We start from the raw sequence: 26645 nt of genomic DNA, 5'->3' as shown, positions 1-26645 counted from the left end.
TCTCATTGTGGTGTATCCCTAATCGTGAAGTGTTGAACAATACCATACTCTTGGCACACATCGAAGAACGGATCACTTCTATATTCGCCTCCATTGTCCGTTCTAAGCCGCTTGATTTTCTTGCCACTCTGGTTTTAGATCATAGTTTTCCATTTAAGAAAAACTCCAAGCACTTCATCCTTAGTTTTCATGGTATACACCCAAACTCTTCTGGAAAAGTCATCAACAAAGGTAACAAAGTAGTGTTTTCCTCCCAACGAAGGTGTTTTGGAAGGCCCCCACACATCTGAGTGAATATATTCCAAAATACCTTTTGTATTATGGATAGCAGCGTCGAACTTCACTCTCTTTTGCTTTCCCGAACACAATGCTCGCAAAATTTTAATTTGCAAGCCTTTGCACCTTTCAACAATCCTTGCTTTGCCAGAATTTGCAAGGATTTTTCGCTGGCATGTCCCAACTTCATATGCCACAACTGCATTGAGTCCAAGTTTTTGTTATCGAAGTCTGCAATGATCGCTCCAATAACTGTACTACCTTGGTAGTAATACAAGTTATTTTTCCGATGCCCTTCAATATCACAAGTGCGCCAGATGTCACTTTCAAAACCCCATCTCTCATAGTAACAATCGAACCATTGGATTCCAAGGCTCCCAATGAGATGAGATTTTTCTTCAAACCGGCACGCATCAACATCGCTAGAACTCGTTGATCCATCTTGATTCTTTAATTGGATTGAACCTATCCCAACAGCTTTTACTGTGCATTGTCATTGCCCATATAAACAACTCCTCCATTTAGTTCTACTAAATCGAGAACCACTCCGGTTAGGGGACATATGATAGGTACAACCCGAATCCAATATCCACTCATCCGAATGGAATGACGATGATGATGCAACCAATGATAGTTCGAGTCACCGGTATCATGCTTTACAACACAAGCATCTACAACACTTTTTCCTTATTCTTCACTTTGGACAATTTTTCTTCCAGAGGCCTTTCTCATGACAAAAGGCACATTCATCTTTCCCGAGTCCGGACTTTGACTTTGATCTCCCTTTTGAGTTTTCTTCCGAGTGTATGAACGACCTCGGACTACTAAAGCTTCAGATCTCGATTGAGTTTTTCTTTGTCCTTCTTTCTCTGTTCATAATCGTATAAGGCCGCATGACTTCGCTCGAGATATATCACTCTGCCATGAAGTAGAGTAGTTTCTAGGAACTCAAACTCCTCGAAAGTGATCCCAACAAGATCAAAGCCAAATCTTCATCTTTGAATGTCTCATCCATATTCAAAGAAATCGTGACTAACTGATTAAATTTGGTGATGTGATCATTCATTGTGGTACTTGGGACGTATGTGAAGCGAAATGTCTTTTCTTCAAGTGGAGCTTATTTTGACTGTTTTTCTTCAAAATTTTTCTTCAAGTGCCACCCACAACTTATTTGCGAAGTTTCCTTTGAAAAAGCATACCTCGCTTCTCGAGAAAGGCATGATCGAATTGTGCCACATGCCAACCGATTGATCGCCTTCCAATCTTTCTCCCAGACATTATCTCGGTTTCTCTTCATCAATGGCAATGTCTAGACCTCTGAAAAAGGGCATCTAGAACCTCACTTTGCCACATACCAAAATGGCCCGTGCCATCAAAGATCTCCACGGCCAATCTTGCATTTGCAATTGTCGGTCTTGTCCACATGGACGATGTTGAAGCTCCTACACCGACCGCTTTCTCCATAATCTTTCAATATACCTAAGGAAATCTTTTTCGATGTGGAAGATCGCTTTAAAGCGCAACCACAGAGCATACTACGATTAACCTTCTCTCTTGATACCACTTGTTGTTCTAATAGGGTCGGAGCGTGTAAATTATTGTACTAAAAATCACACAAATTTCAATTCCGTGGAAGAGAGGTGGATCACAAGGATCTCTTAAATACCAAGTCTTTCCTTAGTCGAATATTCCTTCTAACGTAATTTAACAAAGACAATTAAATACTACTATTATACCTCAAATATTGAAAGAAAAATAGGACAAAAGAACACAAGAGTTTTAACGAGGTTCGTAAATTATACCTACGCCCTCTGCACTAACACCGATGATAACTTTACTATCTTCAAAATATTACAAACAAATAGAATTCCTTAAGAATTCTCAAATGGGAGAAGAGAAAAACTAAGAGAGAAAGATTGGTTGGGATGATGAAATGAGAAATGAGAAGGCCTATTTATAGTTGAGGTTCAAGGACCAAACTATAAATAGCCCATTATCTCAAGGACCAAAAAAAATTATCCCATGCCACTTTTCCAAAGTTGGTGGTTGTCATTTTTGATTGTCTCCCATTAATGTTAATGGCAACCATTATTAATTGTCTTCCATTAATGTTAACAGTTTGGTTTTGTACTTGCTTCCACCATGAATGTCTTGATTCTTGGTTGAGAACTTAAGACAAGAGTGGAGATAGTACCACTTGAAAAGAATCGTTGATATAGGCTCCATTTGTATGTACAATATGGTGATACTCATAACACTGTTCTTTTCCACTTTGCTATACTTCACTAGATTTCCATTCATTATTGCATATTAATGGAAGATTTTACATCTTGTATTTTGCAAATGTTAATAGTTCAAGGTCAAACTCCACTTGTGAATTTAGAAAAAACCCAATTTAACATATTACTAAACTTGGGATGGGCTGCTCTCCTGGCCTGGTTTATTCCCTTTTCCCCTATTTGCAGGTTGACTTTTGGACTTTCTTTTGTGTAAAATTATTAGGGAAAAAACGAAAATATAAAACAAATGTCAGGCATATGGGCGGAGCAATCATGTAGTAGAAGCAATGAAATATAAATAGTATACGTGTCTGCATATAAGCCGCTTGGTTACTCAATTAGCTGGTGCCACTTCGTTGCAATGATATAATAGGAAGAGAGGCCTGGCTTTTAATGTGCTCCATCGGCTTACAATAGAGTTGTAAAACATCTGCACATGCCACATTATCCCCATCTGCATATATTATGTTATCTATTGTTATTTCATCCAATTAAAAACCTCAATTATACATGTTTGCAGGCATAATTACAGATCAGCCATGAAACAACCAAGGGATGTTTAACACATATACCATACAATATATGGAAGAGTTACAAAATTTCTAGAACTTAGCTGCTCATCGACAGCCTACCAAAAAAAAATTTAAAATATGCCATGAGTTTTTCCATTTGAATATTTAAGATTTAAGATTTAGTGATTATATTTTTATTTTCAAAATTTAATTTTTATTTTTAAATTTTGAGATTTAAATTCAGCTGTTAATACTATTTTATTATTAAATTTATTAGTGAGAAATTTTGAAAGAAAAATAAAAGATTCACTTGATAGTAGAGTTGATCATGGGCTGGGTTCGGGTCAGGTCAGTGCAAAAATTAATGCTGAGTCCGAAAAATTAGCCTAAAGTTTTGCATAAGCCCGGCATGGTCTGCCTGTATTATTTTTTAGATTATTTTTATATAAAAATAAATTTTAAAAATATAATACATCAAATAGACTAAAAATATTAATATTTCTTAACAAATTGAAAATACATATAAAAAGAAGTTTTTATACTTAATAATACTAATATAGTTGCAACTTAACAAGTAAATGCCTTTAAAATAGTAACAAAATTAACAATAAAACAAGAGTTATACAATATCCAAATAATAACAACAAAATAATGTCAATATAATAGCGATATGGTAACAAAACAACATAACAACAACAAACAATAGCAAAAAAAATTTTGTTAAATTCGGACCAGGTTGGGCTAGGTTCGGGCTCGAGACTCAACTCGTTTTCTAAATGAGTTTTTTTCTTTTTTTGTCTAAACCCATTTTCTGGGCATATATTTTTCCCCCAAATCCTCCACTTATAAAACAGACCTTTATGCTTAGGCGAGTGGCCTTACCTATAATCAAGTCTACTTAATAGTCATATAATTAATAGAAATAACATTATAATGAACTTTGTTTTAACAAAAAAAATTGTATTAATAATTAAACAACTTTAAAAGTTAAAAATATAGGAATTAAATTTTAAATTTTTAAAAATATAAAAATTAATGACATATGTGCTACGTAAAAGAAATCATCTAGTATTATAGTCCATAAATGAGAACAATAAAAGAATTTAATTTAAGTACCATTTTGATAGTAAGGTTATATATATATATATATATATATATATATATATGATGCAATGCAAGATGAGGTATGACTTGTATTTTGGCCGATCCAAATCTTTTAAGCAGCAAATTAAGCAATCCAAATAATGCAATATTATTCATATGCTTAGATACCTCATTAGACCCTCTGCTAACTACTGGCCTACGTGCTGGGATGAAATGTAATCTGCCAAATACCTTGCATTTGGATAATATTGCAGTATTTTTGTTTGTTTATTTATTTATTTTCTGTATCTTATAATAGAAAGATACCCAACTGTCACACCCTACGGTGTCTGTCCATGCTTTCATTCATATTATTCTTATATTTATATAGTTTAGAGAACATATAATTCTTCTTTTAACTTCACCTCTATCTCTCTTTTTTCTTTTATGAAAATCTATCGAATACAAAATGTCAAAGCTCAAAGCTCTTGATTTCTCATTTATCCACCAAAAATAAAAAAAAAATAAAACAAATGGAAAAATTTCAAGACTTGATTATCAAAGTTTTTTTAACGTTAATCTTATTATAAATTCTTATCATTAGAGGTGTTCATATTTCGGTTAAAATCGAATTAATCGACTGAACTGATCTAATTCGGTTAATCAGTCAATAGTTGAATTTAGTTTGGCCGGAGGTCAATTAATGATCTTTTGAAATTTTAGTTATTGGTTAATTCGGTTTGAAATCAGATAATAATTAACTCAATTAACCAATTAATTAAAATATTTGTTGTTTTCAAGACTTATGTAGTGTTTGGTTGTTAACTTTCAAGACTTATGTAGTGTTTCTAATGCCTTATTTGTTGTTTTCACCTCCATTTAAAGTTTTTTGAACTATTAAATAAAAGAAAATGAACATTAGTAATGTATTTTTTATATGTTTTATACTTGTTTTAACCAAAAGATAAAAATATATAACTTTCAGTTAAGCTAGTTAATCGACCGAATTAATCAAAATATTTTGATTCGGTTAATGTATTTAAAAAAAAGTTTCGGTTTGATTAACAATTAAAGATTTTTATATTTCGAGTAATTCAATTAATAGTAACTTAGTTCAGGTATTAAACAAACCGACCGTTTGAACACCTCTACTTATCATATCTGCTCTTTTTGATATAATGTCTAGAACTACTAATAGCCCCTACTCAACCCTTAAATAAGAGAATAATACGCTTTGACACCCTCGAATTCACGTCCTCCTGTATTGATAACAATATCGGTATTAATCGAACTAAAACACAATTCACAATGTTAAAATTGTTAAATACGTGTAGACAACTAACATATTTTGTACTAAGAAAAAAAAACCCATAATTAGGGAAAATGATAATTAAGTGTTGTTCTCGAAGTCCAATATCTGTTCATATCTTTCTGCTGAATGTTTTTGTTTCTTCTTTATTTTTTTAAAAATCAAGTTTCCCTCATCATGCCTCAATCATGAGTTTTAATTCCCAATTTTCCAGGAAAAAAATGTAAATAAACTTAGCAAATTTATTAATGTGGAAATTTTATTTTCTTTAGCATCAAATTATTGTATGAAGTATATTATATAAAAATATATCCATTGCAGGCTGCAAAAGCTTATTTATTGAATGGAATAATTAACCATGTTAAAAACCAAGTATTGGCTTATTCATTTTTGCATAATTTGAGCTAAAAACAGAAACTATCACATGGGTGGATGCATTACATCTAACTTCTTCTCTGTTTCTTTTTTTCCCCCAGCTTTTTGTTTAAACACATTATTATCATCTTGTTATTGAAGGAATGATTGGGTATTTCATCTAGTTGTAATGCCTAAGTTTTTTTTCAATAGAAAAAAAAAAAATTCCAACTCATATATCAACAATGGAGGGTCTATACTAGACCTGATTATAAGTCGGGTTATCTTTCCATACATAAAAGTTTGTCTGAAAAGTAAGAGGATTTCGAAAAAGAAATATATATAGATTCAAAAAATGGACTTGGACAAAAAATTTTGCTATTATATTGCTACTATTTTGTTGTTATTGTTTGGATATTGTATTACTCTTGTTTTATTGTTAATTTTGCTATTATTTTAGAGATATTTAATTGTTAAAAACTTTTTAAAATATATTTTCAATTTGTTAGGAAATATTTATTTTAATGTTTGTAGTGTATTTAATATATTATAATTTTTAAAATTTGTCTTTATATAAAAATATTCTAAAATATTTCTCGAGTTTAGAATTTTAATCTGAAATGAGCTTGGATAGAATTTTAAGCTCATTTTTAAGATCAAATCAAACCCAAACCTAAAACATAAACTTAAAATTTTACTTTGACTCGACCCATGATTAGATATAATTTACACCACAAAATTTCACCATCAAATATCCGCCATTGAAATTGGCAAAACATCACCTTCCTCCTTTTTTGGCTATCAACAACTATAATTTTGAAGAAAAAAAAAATCTTAAACCCATTTAGCATTGCTCCAAATTCAATTTCCAAAAAGATTATGATTGTTGGTAATGAATAATACAATTATCAAACATAATGGTTTTCACCATAGGCTTAATTTCATTGAACAAACAAAACATGGAGAAAGTGGAACCATTTGGTTGGGAGATTATGAACCACTTTGGTAAATCCCTTCCTAATTGCTTCATGAAAACAACATGTCACTTATAAAATATCTTCTTTCCAAATTTAGTTCAACTATTTATTTCCTTCATGTTCAATTCACTTTCTTCCTTACCAAACACATTAACTTATGTTTGTTTATTTAATGTGGTAATGTCAAAAACAAGAGTTGTGAAAGCAACATTTGTTGTGGAGAACAAAACATGTTTTGATAAGTGGGTTTTAAATTCTTTGATATGAAGTGTGAACTTGTTTATTTAAAGGTGTGGCAAAATAAATGAGAGAACATGATGGCATGCTTCCCACCATTTGTTTAAAGAACAAATTAGCAGAAAAATGTCAAAACAAGGTTAGGCTTCCTTTTATTCAACATTATAATCCATATATAATGAGCACTAACTCAAATAAATAAACCTTTTTTATTCATTCTTGCAACTTCATTTATATCTATATTTTTTTCTACAAATTTTTGTATGTTCAATTAAAGCAATAGGTTTCATTTATTAGGCAGGCTTTAATTGGAATATGGGTACAAATTTTTCACTAGCTAAAGTTTTGTAGTAGTCAACATTTGTCACACTTTTTTTTTTTTGGTTATTGATTTGGCATAATCGAGATAAATATCAAATTTATATATTGTGATTTGGTGCAATTAATATTTTGTGAAAATTAAATAAAGTTAAATTTTAATATATAAAATAGTATAAAATCAAAATTTATGTATAATTTTAATATTTATCCCTAAATAATTTAATTGTATGCTAACCGGAACGGTTAACTTTTATTGTTGGCTCTCTAAGGATCAAGATTCAAGCATTTCTAAAATTGCCTAGTAATCATCAAATATATTAAAATAATATGGTAGAAGTTCTAAAAGTTTTTTAGTAAAAATCAAAAATTAATTGAACCGTTAGAGAAAAATTGCATCCAAATGAGTTTTTTATGATAAAAAAATCAATTAAACTTTTTATTATCGAAAGTCATTGTTGATTGACTTAAGTGTTAATTAATACTAATGTAACTGGCGAAAGTAATGAAAAGTGACATATTATATAAATAAGCATATTGACTTACTTGATAGAAACTAAAAGTTATAAAATAAAATTACTAAAAATACACATTACAATTTAAACCAAATCTTTGCTTTTCACATAATTTTTAATAAATACAATTTTTACATCAATTTTTTCATCTACCATATATAATCTAGTATTTAATATTTAAAATTTATTTTATAAATTCTCCTTATCACATATCGTATTTAATTATGTACAATTTTAATCATGCAAACCTCTTCCCATGGCTGAAATTATGCAAACATTTTAGCCTATAATTTTGATTCTCATACTGGATATACATATATATATATATATATATATACAATTATAGCTAACCATTCTTTAAAGAGAAATTCATTATTATAAAACATTTGTACAAGAAATTAAAAATGAGTCCTAACTAATAGTCTATAAATAAAAGTTTAAAATTTTTATTTGCACCAACTTATTTATTAGTGAATTAGAAACTAAAATTTTAATGATAAATTGAAAACAATTATGATACGTGCATGAAGGGCTGTCCATGCAAGTTCTTGACTGACTCCCACTCACTTTCTGCTTTATCCTAGTTTTTATATACTCCTTTGTACGTTAAATTACTTCTATAATCTTTTGGATAATTAAATATTTTATTTCAAAACCCAAAAAAGAAATAAACGTCTACTACGTAAAATAAGGCTTTTTATACTAATAACCTAAAAAGTTAATTAATTAAGATAATGATTTAGACCAAAATTTATTTAAAAAAATATCTTTATTTTTCGGTGCCGTCTGAATAATCGGCGGCACCACCCACTTTCCCCCTCAATCATCAGCTTTTAAAAAAAATTTTAGTGTTGCCATTGTATCAAGTGGCACCCATATATATTTTTCGAAATACTTGTGAAAAAAAAGAGTAATCATGGTGGAGAAAGAAACGAATTTTTTTTAATTTTTTAAATATCCGTATTTTCAGATGTACATCAGAAGAGAAAATACAAAAAAAAAATATTTTTATGTGTGTCGTTGGTGTATCAAGCTACACCAGTGAGAATTTAAAAAAAATAAAGTGAGACAGAAAAAACAATTGAAATAGAAAAAAACCGGAAAAAAAATAAAAGGGGAGCCTGTGACCGATATACTTGCTTTATAGGTTGGTATTGTTTTTTTGGCTTATCATTGACACTATTAGTGGATGAAATATTATTTAAAAAATAATAATCTTAGATGAGAAGAGAGTGGGAAACAAAGATATGAGAGAAAGATAGAAGGAAAACACTCGCCCCCAAAAATATGGCGTTAGGTTTATAAATAAAAGTTATTGTGAATATTTTTTTAGAGTTAATTGTATTAAACATTCTCAAACTATGGCCCTAATTTTAAATTAGTCTCTGAGTTTGAAATTATTTTAATAGCATTATCAAACTATCGAGATTATATCAATTAAGTCATTTTGTTACTAAAATTATTAACTTACCTATTAAATAACACGCTGGATCTTATGTGACATAATTTAAAATGAAAATTTTATGAAAAAGGAATATTGTAAAAATAGACGTTTTAAAAATATTAATTTTGAGGTTTTCAAAGCTTTTACAGAATTTTTTTACCGTTCACTCTTTCTCTTTCTTTTTTCAATTTTACTTTACTTTTAACTTTTTTCTTTTAAAAGTCATGTGGCAGCGTTCTATTGTTCTTTAAATTTTTTATTTTAAATTTAGCTGCATAATATTTAACGTGTTATTTAATATTTTCAGTTTTAATAACGAAAGGACCTAATTGATATAACATCACTAATTGAGGGTTGTAATAGAATAATTTGAGACAGTCATGCTCAATATATACCAAATTTAATAAAATGGCATAAATATTTTTGTTATATTTATGTTTATTTCAATTTATAATGACATAGAATTGCATTGTCTCCTTCTTCTTCTTTTTTCCCATTAATTTACATGTTTTTTTTTTTTATTTTTGTATCACCCAAAATTTGCAATATCAATTAGTTTCATTTTCATCCTAAAATAAAATGAAAAGAGTATAATAAATTGGTTTGACTTGATTCATTTTACAAGGCGTGTTGTGAGTTCAATGGCATGTTCTCTTTTCAATTTTACAACTAGGATAACATGTACACTTCTTTACACCATGTGCTATTGTGCTTGTTTTTATTCCTAAGAATTGTGCTTATGTTTTCTAAAAAAAAAAAACAGAAAAAGAAGAGTGCTTCTGTGAAAATCTGAATATTAAAACAATTATTTTTAAAAAATTTACTTGAAGAGATGCGATCTTGGCATTTTTGGCTCTTTGAGTCTCTTAACCAATAATATATATCCTTATAACACATTTTAATTTTTTAAATAATAAAAATTATATATATGTCAGTGTCTCTATTTATTTTTAAAATTTATCCAAGTATTAAAACAATTCTTTAAATTTAAAACGACTATTATCAATTATTTATATTATTATTTAAATCTATTAATATGCAAATCAATCAAGTGGTATTTTGTTTTTAAAATAGAATTTCTTATATCAATTGATCTAATAATTTTGGCTTTTATGGTAGCGTTAAACATTTTGAATATCTAATCACAGAATTAGATGAGATGACAATGATCTTTTAACCTTAACCAATAATTGAGGGTTCGATCTTCGGTTTGAGTATGGAGCAACTTTAAATCTCGTGACCAGCATCTACTTCTTAATGGGCTTATAAAATACAGAAGATTAGATAATGGACTAGCTCCAGTAAATACCTTAAGAAATAAAAAAATAAAAATAAAATAAAAACATCTTGAGCATGCCTTCTGTACCTCAAGTTGCTTGAGATAAAAATATTGCGCTTAATATGTTATGTATTTGAGGGATTTGAAATGTTCTGGTCATATTTGTTCTTTTTGACATAATGTCTAAAATTACCTATAGCCCATTTTCAACCTATAAATAAAAGGATACTCAAACTCATGTCCTCCTTCATTGGCAACCATGCTCATGCCAGTCAAGCTAAGACTTAATCAACATACACAATTAATAATTTTATATTTTTTCATAACTCGCTTTTTTAGCAGCAATAACTTTTTTTTTAAAAAAATTTAACTCTTTAACTTTTAGAATATTCTTAGTTTTTTTTTTTTTGCTTAGCAATTATTTAAGCTTCAGTAAAATTTCTAAAACAATTATCATTGTAATGAAAGCATATTAAATGGAAAAAGAATTATATATTTAATAATTTTTACAATACATAATGAAAAAGGGTTAAAATTAAATTATTTAATTTAGTGCATATAATGTTATAAAATTTGATTGAAATTTACATATAAATGGATGATTTATTTTCATATATTATATTATATTTTAATTTTTATTCACAAACAAAAATCATTAGCGAAATTAATAGTAGCACGTCAACACGGAAAACAATAATGAAGGGAAAAAACACCAGGGTTTTGTACGGTAATACAGTCTTTCAATTTAAAGCGTACCCCGTACGGTATTTAAGGAAGGACATCTCTGTCCATTGACGCTTTTCTATTATTCCTACGCTTACCTATTATATTTTAGTTATCCTTCCACGTCGACCATGTGGCCACCTGGCTTCCGCCCTAAAGCGAGTATAATACTCCACCGTCAACTGCGAGTACGTAATGTATCATCCAATGATAATTCAAGAAAATGACGTGGAAAAATTGGACCCTAGGGGGACCAGCTGAAGTGTCAGTGGGTGAAAAGGCAGTGGCACGTGAGCGACCGACACATCGACACGTGGTGGCGTTAAATTTCTTTTCAGTTAGTGGCGGTTAGGGAGGTTAAAAATATTTAAACGTGGTTAATGAATTGAAAAATTTTGGGTTAATTTGACTTAACCAAGATTTAACGGCGTTTTACGAATCAACGTTATTATTATTTTTTCTTTTCGGTCTCTCTCTCTTTCCCTATAAAAGAGATTGCGCCACTCCAGTTTTTTTCAATTGACTCCAAATTTCATTTTCTTTCCTTTTCTGTTTTTCCATTTCTTCCAAACAGAAAATTTTTGAAAACATTCAGTACTGTTTCATAGGGAGGAAGAGAGATTCAGCAATGGAGATTTCTCGGAGATTCTTCTTCTCTTCATTTACGTTGCTACTTGTTATGTTGTTCGTTTGTGTCAATGGCTCAGCAGAGAAAACAGAGCTGAACTCAAGGTACATTTTCCACTTTCTCGGGAAACAATCAGCTAACTTCGAGTTCTCTCTGTTTCCAGTCCAAGGGAAAAGCACTTTCAAATGCAAATTTAGCTAGCCAAGCTATATATACACATACATGGCGCAACTGGTTTTTGAATTTTCATCGTGTTTGTAATTGCAGGCTTGCTGAAGGAAACAAATTGCAGGGCTTGAAAAACTCATCAACGGCAGACGGGTAAGCAAAATTATTTGGGAAGTTTACAAGCCATTGAGATTGGATCTTATAGATCATATCTAGAATCAGATGATCAACCAACTTACATATCTAACCTATAAAAAAAACTAAACAAAACACCCTTTGAATTAATTGCATTTGCAGTTTTAAACTTTGTTCTATATTTATTTTCAGGTTGGATGATGATAAATGGAAAAATGAGCACGCAGTCGACAATCCTGAAGAAATTGCTTCAATGGTTGATATGTGAGTCTCTTTATCTGATCTACAACAGATTGGATCAGCTCAACTTTGTAACTCAGTACTTCTGCATAATTATCAAATTCAGTCTTTTATAGTTTCAGTTTCACATGATAATTTAATCGATTTCTAAATATAATTAAAAATTTAGGATTTCATTAATGCTTGTCGTTTAATTTCAGTCCCTTAATTGGTTCCCCCCAACCACCACTTGCCAAAACCTGTAGTTTCAGACAAGTCCTTTCACTTGTCTGTCTTCCCCGGCCTTGTTTTTCTTACTTGGCTAGTCAAAAATGTCCTTTCATCTAACATGATCCAGTCAAACAACAAAGGGTCGTTCTTTTTCCTTTTTCAGTTTCTCCCCATGTTCAGTTTACTTAGGAAAACAATTAAATCTGGATTATATGTAGAGTCCAACTTGAACTTACTTTTTGTTCATGCAATCACGTAGTGTTTAATAATTATTCTTCCTATGGAATTGATTCTACTTGGGGAATCCATTGCCATGTTCTTCACTGTTAAAAAATTTACTCTCTGTCACACTGGGCCTACTTTTATTTTGTTTATCTAGTTAGCCAGGTGAAGCACATGCCCATGTCCCGAGATCTGCGCATCTCGTTCTTAATTTATTATTTTGCTGTCATGTTATTCCTTCCTTATCGAAGTATAATTCCAAGAACATCAAGCTTTTATATTAAATTTGCCTACTCACACCAAGTTCGGCCATTGTTCTTTACGACTTTCATATATTGCCTTTATGCCAATATCTTTGTCCTTCATCCCCTATCTCTTTTGAACAATGGCAGACGATTAGATTTAAACTCAGCTGAGTTGAACTATTTGTTCCCCTTTTGCCAGCCTGTCAAAGGAGGCATGGAATGAGATTGATTGAGCCCACAAAACAGAGATCTGCTTCCTGCCCTTCTTATTTCAATGCATGCAGAAGAAAAAAATGGCTAAATTCTTCATTGATCTACCACAGCTATATAGCTGACAAAAAAAACTAGCTGTATTTACTGACACTGTGATCCCTACGTATTCAATGTTTTCATTTGCTTTTGCCCCCTCCCACCGACCCACTCTGGGCTCTAACATTTTTAGTTCCCACCTTATCATTTTACAACTAGGACAATATGGTCCATCAATCCGATATTATACACAGATTTGTTCACTGAAAATATATGTGTCCAGCTTAAATCTTTAGTGTTTCTCGATGTGCAGCGAAAAGTCATATAATCAACTCATTTAATTTTGTCACAATAAATTTCCATCATTAAATGATGATGATAATAATGATGATGATGGTGTTTTTTTTGGGATGTTTTCAGGACCATAAAAAATAGTACAGCAAGGAGAAACTTGGGATATTTCTCGTGTGGAACAGGGAATCCAATCGATGACTGTTGGAGATGTGACCGACGATGGTATCGTAGGAGAAGACGCCTTGCAAGCTGCGGCATTGGGTTTGGACGCAATGCTATTGGTGGTCGTGATGGAAGGTACTATGTTGTGACTGACCCTGGCGATGATAACCCTGTGAACCCCAAACCAGGAACCCTCCGCCATGCTGTTATCCAAGACAGGCCTCTTTGGATCGTGTTCAAGCGTGACATGGTGATCACGTTGAAGCAGGAGCTGATAATGAACAGTTTTAAGACGATTGACGCTCGGGGCGTCAACGTGCATATTGCTTACGGGGCCTGTATCACCATCCAGTATGTCACCAACATTATCATCCATGGACTCCACATTCATGATTGCAAGCCCACCGGCAACGCCATGGTCCGTAGCTCCCCTTCTCATTACGGATGGAGAACCATGGCTGACGGTGATGGCATTTCAATTTTCGGGTCGAGTTACATCTGGATCGACCACAACTCGCTGTCTAATTGTGCCGATGGACTTATCGATGCTGTAATGGGATCCACTGCGATCACAATCTCAAACAACTACTTCACCCATCACAATGAGGTCGGAATTCAGAATAAGATAGATTCCCTCGTACATCTTTAGGGAAATTCATGCTATAGAAAGGACTTAAATTAATTCATTGAATCTAACTTTGATGACAGGTTATGCTGTTGGGACATAGTGACTCTTATGTAAGAGACAAGCAGATGCAAGTCACCATTGCTTATAATCATTTCGGTGAGGGCCTTATCCAGAGAATGCCAAGGTAAAAAACCTTTCATAGTGCTATGTAATTTTAAATATCTTATTTCCATTTCGTAAAATTGACTTGGCTATCTTTACCAAATGTTGCAGGTGTAGACACGGATATTTCCATGTCGTAAACAATGACTACACGCACTGGGAAATGTATGCAATTGGTGGAAGTGCAAATCCCACCATTAACAGCCAAGGCAACCGTTACCTTGCCCCTGTTAATCCCTTTGCTAAGGAGGTGACAAAGAGAGTGGACACATATAGTGATGAATGGAAACATTGGAATTGGAGGTCGGAGGGAGACCTGTTGTTGAATGGAGCTTATTTCACTCCATCAGGTGCTGGAAGAGCTGCCAACTATGCCAGGGCCTCGAGCTTGAGCGCCAAATCGTCTTTCTTGGTCGGCACCCTTACTTCGAATGCAGGTGCCCTTGCCTGCCGCCCAGGCCGCATGTGCTAATGCTCATCAAACCCCAACCAAAAATCCAAGCGAAACAAGATGAAAAACAACTCATTTTTCTTCCCACATAAATATAATATTATATATCGTTTAATATAGTACGTAGCATTCCCTGAGTTTTTACTGCTTAATCAATCCTTTTGACAAGTGTACAAAAAAAGTCCATAGAAATTGTCATGTACCTCTGCCTCATACACAACAATTTCACTTGTCATAAAACGCCATTGATCGACCTCGGCCTCTTTAAGGTGCCGTAGTGTTGTTCATTTCTTTGTTGCTTCTCTTTGTAATTATGTACTTCGCTTTAACAGTTTCCCCCTGCTTTCCCACTTTGGCCCCTTGTATTCTTGTCTCTTTGATGAATTTAGCCAGTAAGTAAATTGCGTAAGTATAAAGTTTCACATACGTTTCGAATTTGTGATTAAAAGAAGAATCCTCACTAGGCCTTTTAGGTGATCAGTTGTAATGAATTACATAAACCCTAGTAAAAATTTTTGAATTTCCACCCAAGAAAAATATAACCTTTTTCTCAAGAAACATTAAGTCATTAATCAAGCACTACCACTTCTTTCCTACTTGACAAGCAGATATTAATAGCAGTAAGGCAAATGAAAGGTGATAATTTGATGAAAAATAAAAAACTTTGACAAACAAAAGCTCAAAATGGGGTGCCAACTTCACTCCTTGTTTCTGAAGGGCTATATAAAGCGGATCTGTTCCTTGGTCTATTGTCTTCCAGCTGCTTCACAACTTCATCCATGGTGGGTCTCACTGAAGCTACTGGAGCACAGCATCCCATTGCAAGCTTTAGTGCTTGAACTAACCCGTCTTCCATCGGACTTCGAATACCTTTCAACACTTCTACGTCGAAAACCTCCATTGTTGTCTCTTCCAAAACTGCTGCTTTCACAATCGAAGGCAAATCCCCAACATCGTTGCTTCTTGCATTTTTCCCAGGCTTCTTGCCTATCAAAATCTCCAATAACAATATCCCAAATGCATAAACGTCAGTTCTGGTGTTGCATTTCTTCATGCTTTGAAGTTCCGGTGCCTTGTAACCTTCAGTCTTTGCAAGGGCAACCATTTCATCAGCCACAGCCGGGATCATTAGCTTGTCGAGTCCATATTCGGTGAGCCTGGCTACAAAGAAGTCATCTACAAGCACATTTTTGGACCTAACATTCCCATGGGTGATCGGCATCTCAAGACCTGTATGAAGATGTGCTAATCCTTTGGCTATCCCCAATGCGATTTTGTGCCGTCGAGCCCAATTTAGAACTGGCTTTCCTGCTCTTGATTCTGCATTTAGACACAAACATAAGATAAGAATTCGATGAATTCACAATCAAAGACCACTATACACCAAAGATCACAAAACAAATTACTTCAACATTTTACAGATAAAGTTTAAATCAATATGAAGTGACATATTACTATTGCTGCAGATTTTGAAAGCTAGAAATATGCATACCATGTAAAAAGTCATGTAGGCTTCTATTTGGAAGATAGTCATAAATTAGAAGCTTTTCCCCTCTTTTCCCCTGATAGAATGCTCTCAGTGGAACCAAATTCTCATGTCTAACCTTCCCCAGCTGCTTTATGACAGGCAGACATGAACTCCTGTCCTTACAACTGCCTTCCCTCAACAACCTCAATGCTATATTTCCACCATCAGCAAGCTTTGCCTTATAAACAGTCCCATAATTTGTCTTCTCCATGACTTGACCAGTTGCATTCAGTACATCCTCTAATGTCAAATGCTCCCCGCCTTGAAACAAAATAAGCTTGCTCTCGCTGACAACTCCCCCGACCCCGTTTTCATCCCCCTCTCCTTCTTCCAGTTCCTCCTCACTATCTCCATTGCTGCTCCTCTTCCTGTTTTGCATATAGCCAATGAACAATGATGCCAAAACTACCACTCCAGTCATTAGACCAATCACAATGCCAGCAATTGCACCTGGACTCAGCTGTGACCTGCCACTACAACTATTCAAAGGCAACCCACATAGCCCTGGATTGTTCCCTTCGAAAGCCTCCGGGCCAAACTTTCTTTCACCAAAAACAGGCAACATTCCAGTGAAGTTATTGTGGGAAAGGTTTAATTTTTCCACGTTTAAAGTGGCCAAACTCTGTGGAATTTGACCTGAAAGCATGTTACTCGAAAGATCAAGCTCTCTAAGAGCTTGAAACCTAGTTACAAACTCTGGGAAATCACCTAAAAACTTGTTGTTACCTAAATCAAGGGACTGCAAATTCTTACAAGTGGAGTTTGGTAATGCAGGTTCAGGGAGAGACCCAGATAGTGAATTACCATGAAGCTTAAGAGATACAAGTCCCTCACACAAGTTCCAGATGGAAGGAGCTAAAACCCCAGTGAGCAAGTTGTCACTCAAGTCAATATCGGATAGTGAAGAGCTGTAACCAATTTCAAGAGGAATAGTCCCACTCAGTGAGTTAATGTTAAGGTAAAGACTTTGAAGCATAGAGAACTCCCCAAGCTCTCTAGGTAAAGAACCAGTAAGGTTAGCAGAGGGGAGCTGAAGTGAAACAAGGTGTAAAGATGGCTCCTTGGAAAGAGAGACGTTAGTCCATTGTGGTGAAGAAAGGTCAGTGCAAGAAAGAGGAGTCCCATTGGAGAAGACCCATTTAAGTCCTCTCCACTGGCAAAGAGGAACCGAAGAGTTCCATGAAGATAAAAGCAAGTTCTCAGTGTTACCTTGCAATGAAGCTTTAATCTTTCCCAACAGAAGCTCAACATCTGGTGAAGAAGAAGATGAAGATAGGCCTTTGGCCAACACAAAGAAGAAGGAAATGCAAACACAGTAGAGTTTGAACACCTCCATGAAAGTACCAGAGAGGGGGAGAGAGAGAGAGAGAGAGGAAAAAATAAAAGAAAAAAGAAGGAGCAAGGATCAATGTTGTTTTGTGGAGCTTTTCAATGAGAGAAAGAGAGGTTTTCTTTTTGGGAAAGCTGACAGGGTGTTGAGTATTTTGACTATTAATAAACGGTCATGATTCCACCACCCGAGCTCTATAGAATTTCAAACTCGTATAGTATAGTATAGTCATCACCATTAATCAAAAGATTGCATCATAGCATAGTGAAGGAGAGATACACCTGAACTCAGAAACAATACCCATAGTAAAAATCTACATTTGTATATTTGTACTTTAGTTTTTATTAATTCCCAATGTATATACATATTTTAATCTTCATTTTGCATTCTTTAAGAAGGAAGGTTTCTATGCAGAAAACACTGGACACCACCACCAAGCCTTGTCCTTTATTCCATATATAAGTTTCCATGGCAGGTCCAAATTGTTGTTTCTCTTTTCATTAGTCCAAGGACATGGAAAAGAGGCAAATTGTTGAAAGTGCATTGCTATTGATGCAAGTGGAAATGTAGTTTATCTTTTTTTTTTTTTTTTGAGCCCAAGATGATTGCTTGTGGGTCACATAGCAAAAGCATGACTAAGTATGAGTTTAATAGTGGTAGTTTTGTTGCATTGGACTCAGGTTTTTTGTCCTAATCCATTAGGATTTACAATGAATCTCAAAAAAAAAAAAAGATATATTTAAACAATCTTAGTAATAATGATCGCCATCCATTTTTTAATAATGCAGCTTAAATAAATGCATGCTAACTTTGCAGAATTTTACTCTTTTAAAAATGACTAAGGTGTAAATGGTAGACATTCTATATATGTATTTATAGCGGTGGTGAAAGTATAATTTCAAAAATTATAAAATATTTTTATTTAAGTTATTGAAATATTAAAATTGTGTATTTTATTCATACCGTCGATATTAATAAAAAATTTTATTTAAATGTTACGAATATACAAATTAAAATCGAATAGTTTTTCCTTTGTTCCATGACACTAACTATTGATTAACTTAGATCTAAAATATATTTTTTATATATCAATAGTTATTATTCTATTATACCGCTTATCAAATTGTTGCTTAAAACTCATCGATCGAACTTTTAATAAAAAAGACTTAATGTACTAATAACTTAAATGAAAACTTTAAATAATTCAAAGAAATCTTATAATAGAAATAATGGAAAACAAATATTATATATTTTGAAACATTATACAAATAATTGAAGGTTTTTCTTTTAGCATTAAATGGGGCCTCCAATTATGTCCTTTTAGAAATAAATTCCTACTATAGAAAAGAAGAAGAAAAAAAGGGTAGGGTTTTTTATGCAAAAAAAGAAAAAAAAAGGGGGGTTGGTTTATTTGAAAGTTTGAAGAGAAAAAAGAAATAAGGAATTAGCAACATTTCACTATTCAAATTCACGCTGCCCTTTAAACAATCATTGATTTTCATAATCATGAAATTTCATCTACCATCACTCTTTCTTCTATTATTCTTTTTTCTTTCTTTTTATATAAATAATCTTTCACCTTCTTTTTTTTCACTCTCCATAGCAAAGTATTTTTCTTTTGGCAAAAAAAAAAAAGGGTATTTTTGGAAATTAGTGGCCCTTTGTTTTGTTGAAATTAGGTTTCTAATTTCTTAAAACATTAGTCAGGTTTTGAGAGAGTGAAGCCAATTGTAAGGAAATTGAAATTTAAGGTTGAAAACACATGACACCTTTGTTGACCATGATGGAGACATAGTAATGGCCATTTATTCATGCCCAATGACCTTGTCCTCAAAATACCCTTTTTAAGTCGGTTGGTTAAAGCCTTTCAAGGGGGCCATACCAAGTATTATTATTTTAGATTTTCAGTAATATTAGAATACCTCCCTCAAATTTAATTTTGTGTTTTGGAGTATCGTAATTAATATCTTACTTTGCAATCGCATTTCTTAAACATGCGCACTAATGATGTTCTTCACTATTTACGTTAGAGGTGAGGGTTGGATTAGTGGAATCGAATAAAATTATTACGAGTTAAATTAAAAAATTAAATGTTAAATTAAAACATTATTAAAGTAATAATTAATTTCATATTACAATATATAAATTTGAAATTTATATATTTTTAAAAAGTTTTCAAAACAAAATAAAAATATTTTAGTATTATAATTTTTTAAAATTTATAAATTTTGAATTTTTAAAATTAGTTCAAACTTTTTTAAGGAGATTAATTTGTTCATTTTAAAATTAATAAAGACCAAAAGATTTTTACATTAATTTGTTATTCGAACTTGACTTGATTAAATCGAAATTTAAATTTTTTTTTTATTTTTTCGAATCGAACCAAGTTTTGCTCTCCTCTAATTTAGAGGGTTAGGTTATTGTAAAACTTGGAATCCTCTTTTTAACTCCATCAAATTCAACATTTTAGACATTTGAGCAATTGCCAATATGGTGAAGCACATATTTAGTCCTTGAAATGAACATGTTGGTAACAAGACAACGAGATTTGCAGTTAAACACATCGTTCATCCAATCAGAATGTTGTTGGGTTTTTACTTTGATATTCATGTTTCATCAAAAAAATTTGATTCAACTCAGAGATAACTAATTATTTAATGCTACCACTAAAGAAGTTATTAATATATAAATAAAACCACATAAATGGGAATGGAGGAGGGGTGTCACCAGTAGTCCTTGCAAGAACATAAACCATTCTCAAAATGGTGAAAACGCCTCCGATCCCTAACAATTATTTCGCGTTTGTAAATCTTCGAGATTAGTTTTATCCAAAAGTGACAATCCTCGCATACACGGAGGTTCTTCACTATCCGAAGCGGTGTTCCAGGGTTTGTGCTGATTAAGCCAAATGTAATGGCAATCCTTTCACTGTGATAGTATAGTGTGCTTTCTTTTTCTTCCTCATCGTCGATGTTGAGCAAAACTTGCGAGGTATCAGGCTTATATCCTACCAACCTCATTTGCTCGGCAATTTCGAGTAGCATTGAATGAATCTCTTTAGCTCTGGGGTGGGAATCATCTTCCACAAGAAACTGATGAACAATTCCATCTAGCTCAATCCAACTGCATCCAGGGTCTTTCCTTACATTCATCTCATTCATTTTTAACCTCACCCTTGCAACTGATTCCCAATCTCTAGAAGCAGCATATATATTTGACAATGCCACGTAAGCTCCGCTATCACGAGGAGCCATATTCATCAAAATCTGAGCAACACGGTCTCCCATCTCTATATTCCCATGCATCTTACAGGCACCTAACAGGGCCTTCCAGGTCACATCATCGGGTTTTATTGGCATGTTCAGTATAAACTCTTCAGCTTCTGTAAGTAGCCCAGCACGGCCTAATAGATCGACCATACATCCATAATGTTCAAGCCTAGGTTCAAAGTCAACCTCATTGACAATATGATTGAAACATAAACGCCCCTCTTCTACTAACCCTGCATGGCTACAAGCAGTCAAGATACCTATGTAGACAACACCACTAGGAGTTACCCCCTCACGTTCCATCCTTGAAAAATAATCAAGAGCATCCTTCGCTCTACCATGGATTGCGAGACCCCCGATTATCGCACTCCACGTAATTGTATTCGGTTTACTTATCCTGTTAAAGACCTGAACTGCTTTCTCAATGCTGCCGCACTTGGCATACATATCAATCAATGCAGAGCCAAGCACATCATCGATCACAATGTCATTCCTCTCAGCATACAAATGCACCCATTTCCCCAACTCAAGTGCCCCAATTCTTGAAATTGCAGGAAGAACGCTAACCAAAGTCACGTAATTAGGCCTACCTTTCCCCATTTGCATCAAACGAAACATCTCAATTGCTTCCATAAAGTATCCATTTTGGGCGTATCCGGAAATCATCACATTCCATGAAATGACACTTCTTTGAGACATTTTATCAAACAATTCCCTAGCAGCCGTTAAATCCCCAATTCTGATATACCCATCGATCATCACATTCCATAAAACAATATTACCCTCTATTCTCCTCTTATCATTTACTAATTTGCCATCATTTTCAAATTCAACCATCATTTTGTTAAGCAGAAACTGAGCTTTCTCCATGGCTCCACACATAACATACATTCTTACAAGATTGCTCGCAACAAACTCATCTTTTTCAAACCCAAATTTCACAGCTAAACCATGAACCTGTTCCCCTTCTAGAAGCTTCCCAGTTCTAGCACAGGCCTTAAAAACCGAAGGAAAAGTAAATCTATTAGGCAAAACGGTCCCGTCGGTGAGCATTTCAGTGAATAAAAGCAATGCTTCTAGCGGTTCATTCGTTTCATCGTTTTCAGCAGATTCCGTTAGAGCTCGGATGACTGTGTTCCAAGAAAAACAGTTAGGTTCGCTCATTTGGCGGAAAACCTTGCAGGCGTAGTCGATGTCACGGTGAGCGGAAAGGGAGCAGAATTTGAGAATTTCGGCTGCGGCTAAAGGGTCGTGGATTTGGCCTGTTTTGAGGAAGAGGGCGTGGACTTGGTGAAGTTCTCTCATGGTTTTGCATCTTGTGATTTGTGGGAAGAGCGATGAAGGGTGGGTAGATGATCCGGCGGTGGCGGCGATTGTTGTTGGGTTCATCCAGGCGGTTCACATGTGGAGGCTTCTGAAGCTGTGGATGGGATTTATTTTGGGTGGTGGAGGAGGGGAGGTTTCTTCCCAGGATATGGCGGGGCGGGTTTGGGAGAATACAGTTGTAACAGTAACAAAAGGAAGTGTGCCATGTCATTTTTCGTCTTCTACTTATACTAATTTGGCTGTAAAAAATTTAGAACATTATATTTTAACAAATCATATATTATTACCATAAATATAAATATTCTTTATCTTGATATTATTAATTATTTAAATAAAATGTTTAACATAAATTCCATTTTCCTTAATTACATTCAAAATTAATTAAAATGTTAGAAACATTAAAAGGATGATAGTTGTAAAACTATTTAATAAGATAACTAAACCACAAGATGAGCATGCAAAATTAGGTATATATGTCGGTTTAAAATAAATTAGTGTTCTTAAGTCGTTTTATTTAAAAATTAGATAAATAGATAATTTTATTTAAAAGTATACTTTTGGGTCAAGTATAGATAATTTTAAAATATCGATACCCATTCTAAAATTAATATCAAATTAACATTATGTTTTCAATTTACACAAAAAGTATTGATATCTTTTACCAAGTTTCGATAATTTATCTATGGTATAGTTGTAAACTAATTTCAACGTTCACTAAATCAGGTACTAAATGTTAATAGTATCGACTCGTAAAAAAAATATCAATACCTTTTATTGCAGGTGAATTTAATGATCTGGTATTTTCATCTCCATCAGCTCTATTAACTTTCACAACCACCCCAACGGTTGGAAATGTATTAAAGGGTAAAAATATCATATTCCAAAGGTCCTACAACAATGAGAGAGATCATCAAGCTTAAAGATTAATCAAAACAACCTTAATGCTCAATTCTTTCATATTCTTCTTGTAAATACTTATGAGCTTTCATTGTATTCATTTAGCTCAAGTGTTATTCTTTGTATTTGTGTTTCATTGGCAAACACTTCAATCTTGTAAGGATTACTTCTTTGTTTGCTATTTGTTGTTCTCTTTGAGAATGTTGAGTCTTAAGTAGAAACCTTAAGGGAGTTGCAATCTTAAGATTTTGGGTAGAAATCTTAAGAGGGATTGTAAGGTTAAACCTTGTCATTGTTAAATTAGTGAATTTGGGAAAATCCTTAGTTATGGAAAGTTTAGGTAGTGGAGTAGGCAATTGGGGCCAAACCACTATAAATTGTTGTGTTCTTTGTTGCACATTATTTCGTTGCTTTCACAAATTTTCATAAGGCCAATTCACCCCCCTCTTGGTGATTTCGAGTTGATCTTTCGAGCTAACATTATCTTTAAAAACTTTTTAGAAAAACACTTCTTGTTAGATTTCTACCCAACGTTTCAAAATATGTTTCATATTTGGTGGTAAAGTTTCCTATAAAATGAAGATTGATATAGAGAATTTTTCATAATTAAATTTCAAGCCGAAGATTTGCATAAGGACAAGATTGTAGATGTTAAAAATATGAAGTTCAAAAATCAACCCAACAAAGTAAATTAGTTCAAGTAAGTGTGGTTGTTTAAATTTGGTTAATAAGTATTTATTTTTCTGTATAACATTTTAAGCATGTGAAACAGGTGTTTTTGGTGAAGATGGGTAGATGAATTAGAGTCGTTATTTATTACGATAGTCAAATTTGTGACACCAAAATTGGGGTTGTTTTTGTATCAGCCCAATCTGCATAATGGGCTTTCAACCGGAGCATCAAATTGAACGAGTTTCTATCAATAATTATAAGGAAAGTCTCGACTTCAAGCTAGAGGAGAGTTTTGAGCTTGAAATATATTTAACGTTAAAAAATTATATATGATATATTTGAGCTTAAATGCGACATAGATGTTGAGTTAATGCTTGATACACATTGCTCTACTGGAAATGTTATACTAGAGTTATATGTCCAGTTTGTCAATGTCGGGGAAGGTGGTTCGAGTTTGACAACAGTTCCAGTTAATTTGCTTCGAGAACAGAAAGTAGAAAGTTCAACGACACAATTGTGTGGTGATTTCATGGCATTGTTACAAAGCTCATATCAAGGGATTCTAGAATCATCAATGGGAAGGCATTCCTAGATTTAAATTTTGGAGTACAGTTGGGGTTTGTTAGTAACAAGAAGATGGATACCCCGACACAACATTCTATGAGTGTTTTTTATCTAAACTTTAAAACGTAGATGTTTTATGTTAGAAACACTTATGCGAACATCCCATCAAGTTACATAGGTGGGCAATCCATAAGTAATATTGGTTTTAACGTAGGGTTGGCGAGAATGGATGATGTTTTCCCTACAACCTGCACCAGTGAAGGGACATCCAACCCTAGACATGAAATTGCAACTAGGGTTGACAAAGAGGAAGTTGAAACCAATGATGACCTAATATGGTAGCCCAGATTAGATGGTTTAGAAATTGTATTATTTTCTGAACTAGAGGTTATTCATATTAAACCAAAAGGGAGTGATTCTGGCAGTGAAGGTCCAGACAATGCTAAAGGAATCTAACCAGATTTTATGGCATATGTGTAACAGCCCGATTTTTTAGTGGTGTCGGAAACAGTGGTTTCGAGGCTACCAAATCTAGCGAGTAAGTTGTAAATATTATTATTTAATATTTATAAGTCAAATATGGTTTTAAAAAGGTTTTTGATTTGGTAATTTATGTTTTATAACGATTTATTAAGTTCAAGTAGTAAGATCCTAAGGTCAAGTGGTTTTAGAAAGTGAGGTATCGGACCTCATTTCTATAAACCGAGCCATAAATATTTTTATAAATATTTAAGAAGTGTCATTAAGGTGGTATTAAAGTTTCGTTGAAAAATTTTAATGCTTCGATAGTTAATTAATTAAAAGGACTAAATCGTAAAAGATATAAAATTTAGTCACTATTTGATTTGAGTGATTAAATGGTTTATTGAATAAGGAAAAGGGACTTAAATGGTAATTAGACCATTCAAGGGTTGGTGGACATTAGTGGGCTTTTAAATTGTTAAAGTTTGATTATATTTATAAGGGTAAAATAGTAAATTATTAAATATGTATAATATAACAAAAACATGATAAAAATTCATTATCATCTTCTTCATTTTAAAAGTCAATGTCAAAACCTTAAAGGAGAAGAAAACATTCGGCCAACTTTGGTTTGGTAATTTGGTAAGCAAACTTTGCTCGTTTTTAATAATTTTTATGTTTTTGATATCGTTGCAACTAGGTCTAGCTAACCCGTACCTTTGTATGATAAATATTAGATGTTTTTGATGAATAACATGGATTTGGAGTTTTTTGTATGATGATTTTGAAAAGTGATTTTTGTTAAATATTAATTTTAGGATTAAATTGTAAAAATGTCAAAATATTAGGGTTTGATAGTGAATTTTAGGTTTATTAGGGGCTGTATGAGGACTTAGAATATTTGGATAGATTATTGATTTGAGAAAATTAGTTAAATTGATAGATTAATTAATTAAGGGATTAAATTGTAAAAGTTTAGGGTAATTCCGTAAATTTTAAAAATAAAAGGGTATTAATTGTAAAATGGATTGGAAATGAAATATATGCTAATAAATAAGTAATTTTATATTTTAGATCAAGATCCCATAGATACTCTTGAAAAAGGAAAACTAGCGAAATAGTCCATGAACTTCTGCAATTACTACAATTCACTCCAGGTAAGTTTGTACGGTTAAAATTTAATATTTGTATAAATTGATGATTGGTATTATGTATATATTCTATTGTTGGAAATGAATTATTGTTTGAATTATAATATTAATTGGATAATCGATCTGAATTAAACGCGGGATTTGAGTACATTCGTGATTTGGTGTATGATGGGGGTTCTGAGTGGAGATGGCATTGGAGGGAGATATCGGCATTTTACCCAAGTAAACTGGGGCTTAGCATTTTTTGCAAATTCTCGTGTTTTACTTTCTGTTTGGCGTGATTGGGTGGATCTGTTCTTACGAGCTTCTGTTTAGCTTTTGAGCTTCTGTTGGCGTATTTAGGAGG

The 26645-nt window shown here is 32.9% G+C and overlaps 3 protein-coding genes across 3 annotated transcripts; 1 reads left to right on the top strand and 2 right to left on the bottom strand.

Annotated features, from left to right (window-relative positions):
- Positions 1–11716: 11716 nt before the first annotated feature.
- LOC108489417 (probable pectate lyase 8) lies at positions 11717–15982 on the top strand. The gene is made up of 6 exons (XM_017793960.2): positions 11717–12038; positions 12202–12255; positions 12430–12501; positions 13824–14466; positions 14568–14671; positions 14761–15982. The coding sequence occupies exons 1-6, from the start codon at positions 11935–11937 to the stop codon at positions 15119–15121; spliced, it is 1338 nt and encodes a 445-aa protein (XP_017649449.1). The 5' UTR covers positions 11717–11934; the 3' UTR covers positions 15122–15982.
- LOC108489416 (putative kinase-like protein TMKL1) lies at positions 15536–18119 on the bottom strand. Its single transcript, XM_017793959.2, has 2 exons — positions 16593–18119; positions 15536–16420 (listed from the first exon to the last, which is right to left on the bottom strand). The coding sequence occupies exons 1-2, from the start codon at positions 17962–17964 to the stop codon at positions 15780–15782; spliced, it is 2013 nt and encodes a 670-aa protein (XP_017649448.1). The 5' UTR covers positions 17965–18119; the 3' UTR covers positions 15536–15779.
- A 2405-nt stretch (positions 18120–20524) lies between these two features.
- On the bottom strand, positions 20525–22779 carry LOC108487479 (pentatricopeptide repeat-containing protein At5g48910). Its single transcript, XM_017791832.2, has one exon. The coding sequence runs from the start codon at positions 22614–22616 to the stop codon at positions 20682–20684; it is 1935 nt and encodes a 644-aa protein (XP_017647321.1). The 5' UTR covers positions 22617–22779; the 3' UTR covers positions 20525–20681.
- Between the last annotated feature and the right edge of the window lie 3866 nt (positions 22780–26645).

The sequence above is a fragment of the Gossypium arboreum genome, chromosome 11 (genome assembly GCF_025698485.1).
Source record: "Gossypium arboreum isolate Shixiya-1 chromosome 11, ASM2569848v2, whole genome shotgun sequence".
Lineage (NCBI taxonomy): Eukaryota > Viridiplantae > Streptophyta > Magnoliopsida > Malvales > Malvaceae > Gossypium > Gossypium arboreum.
Note: the sequence above shows the minus strand (reverse complement) of the source record. Positions and strands in the feature narration are given on the sequence as shown.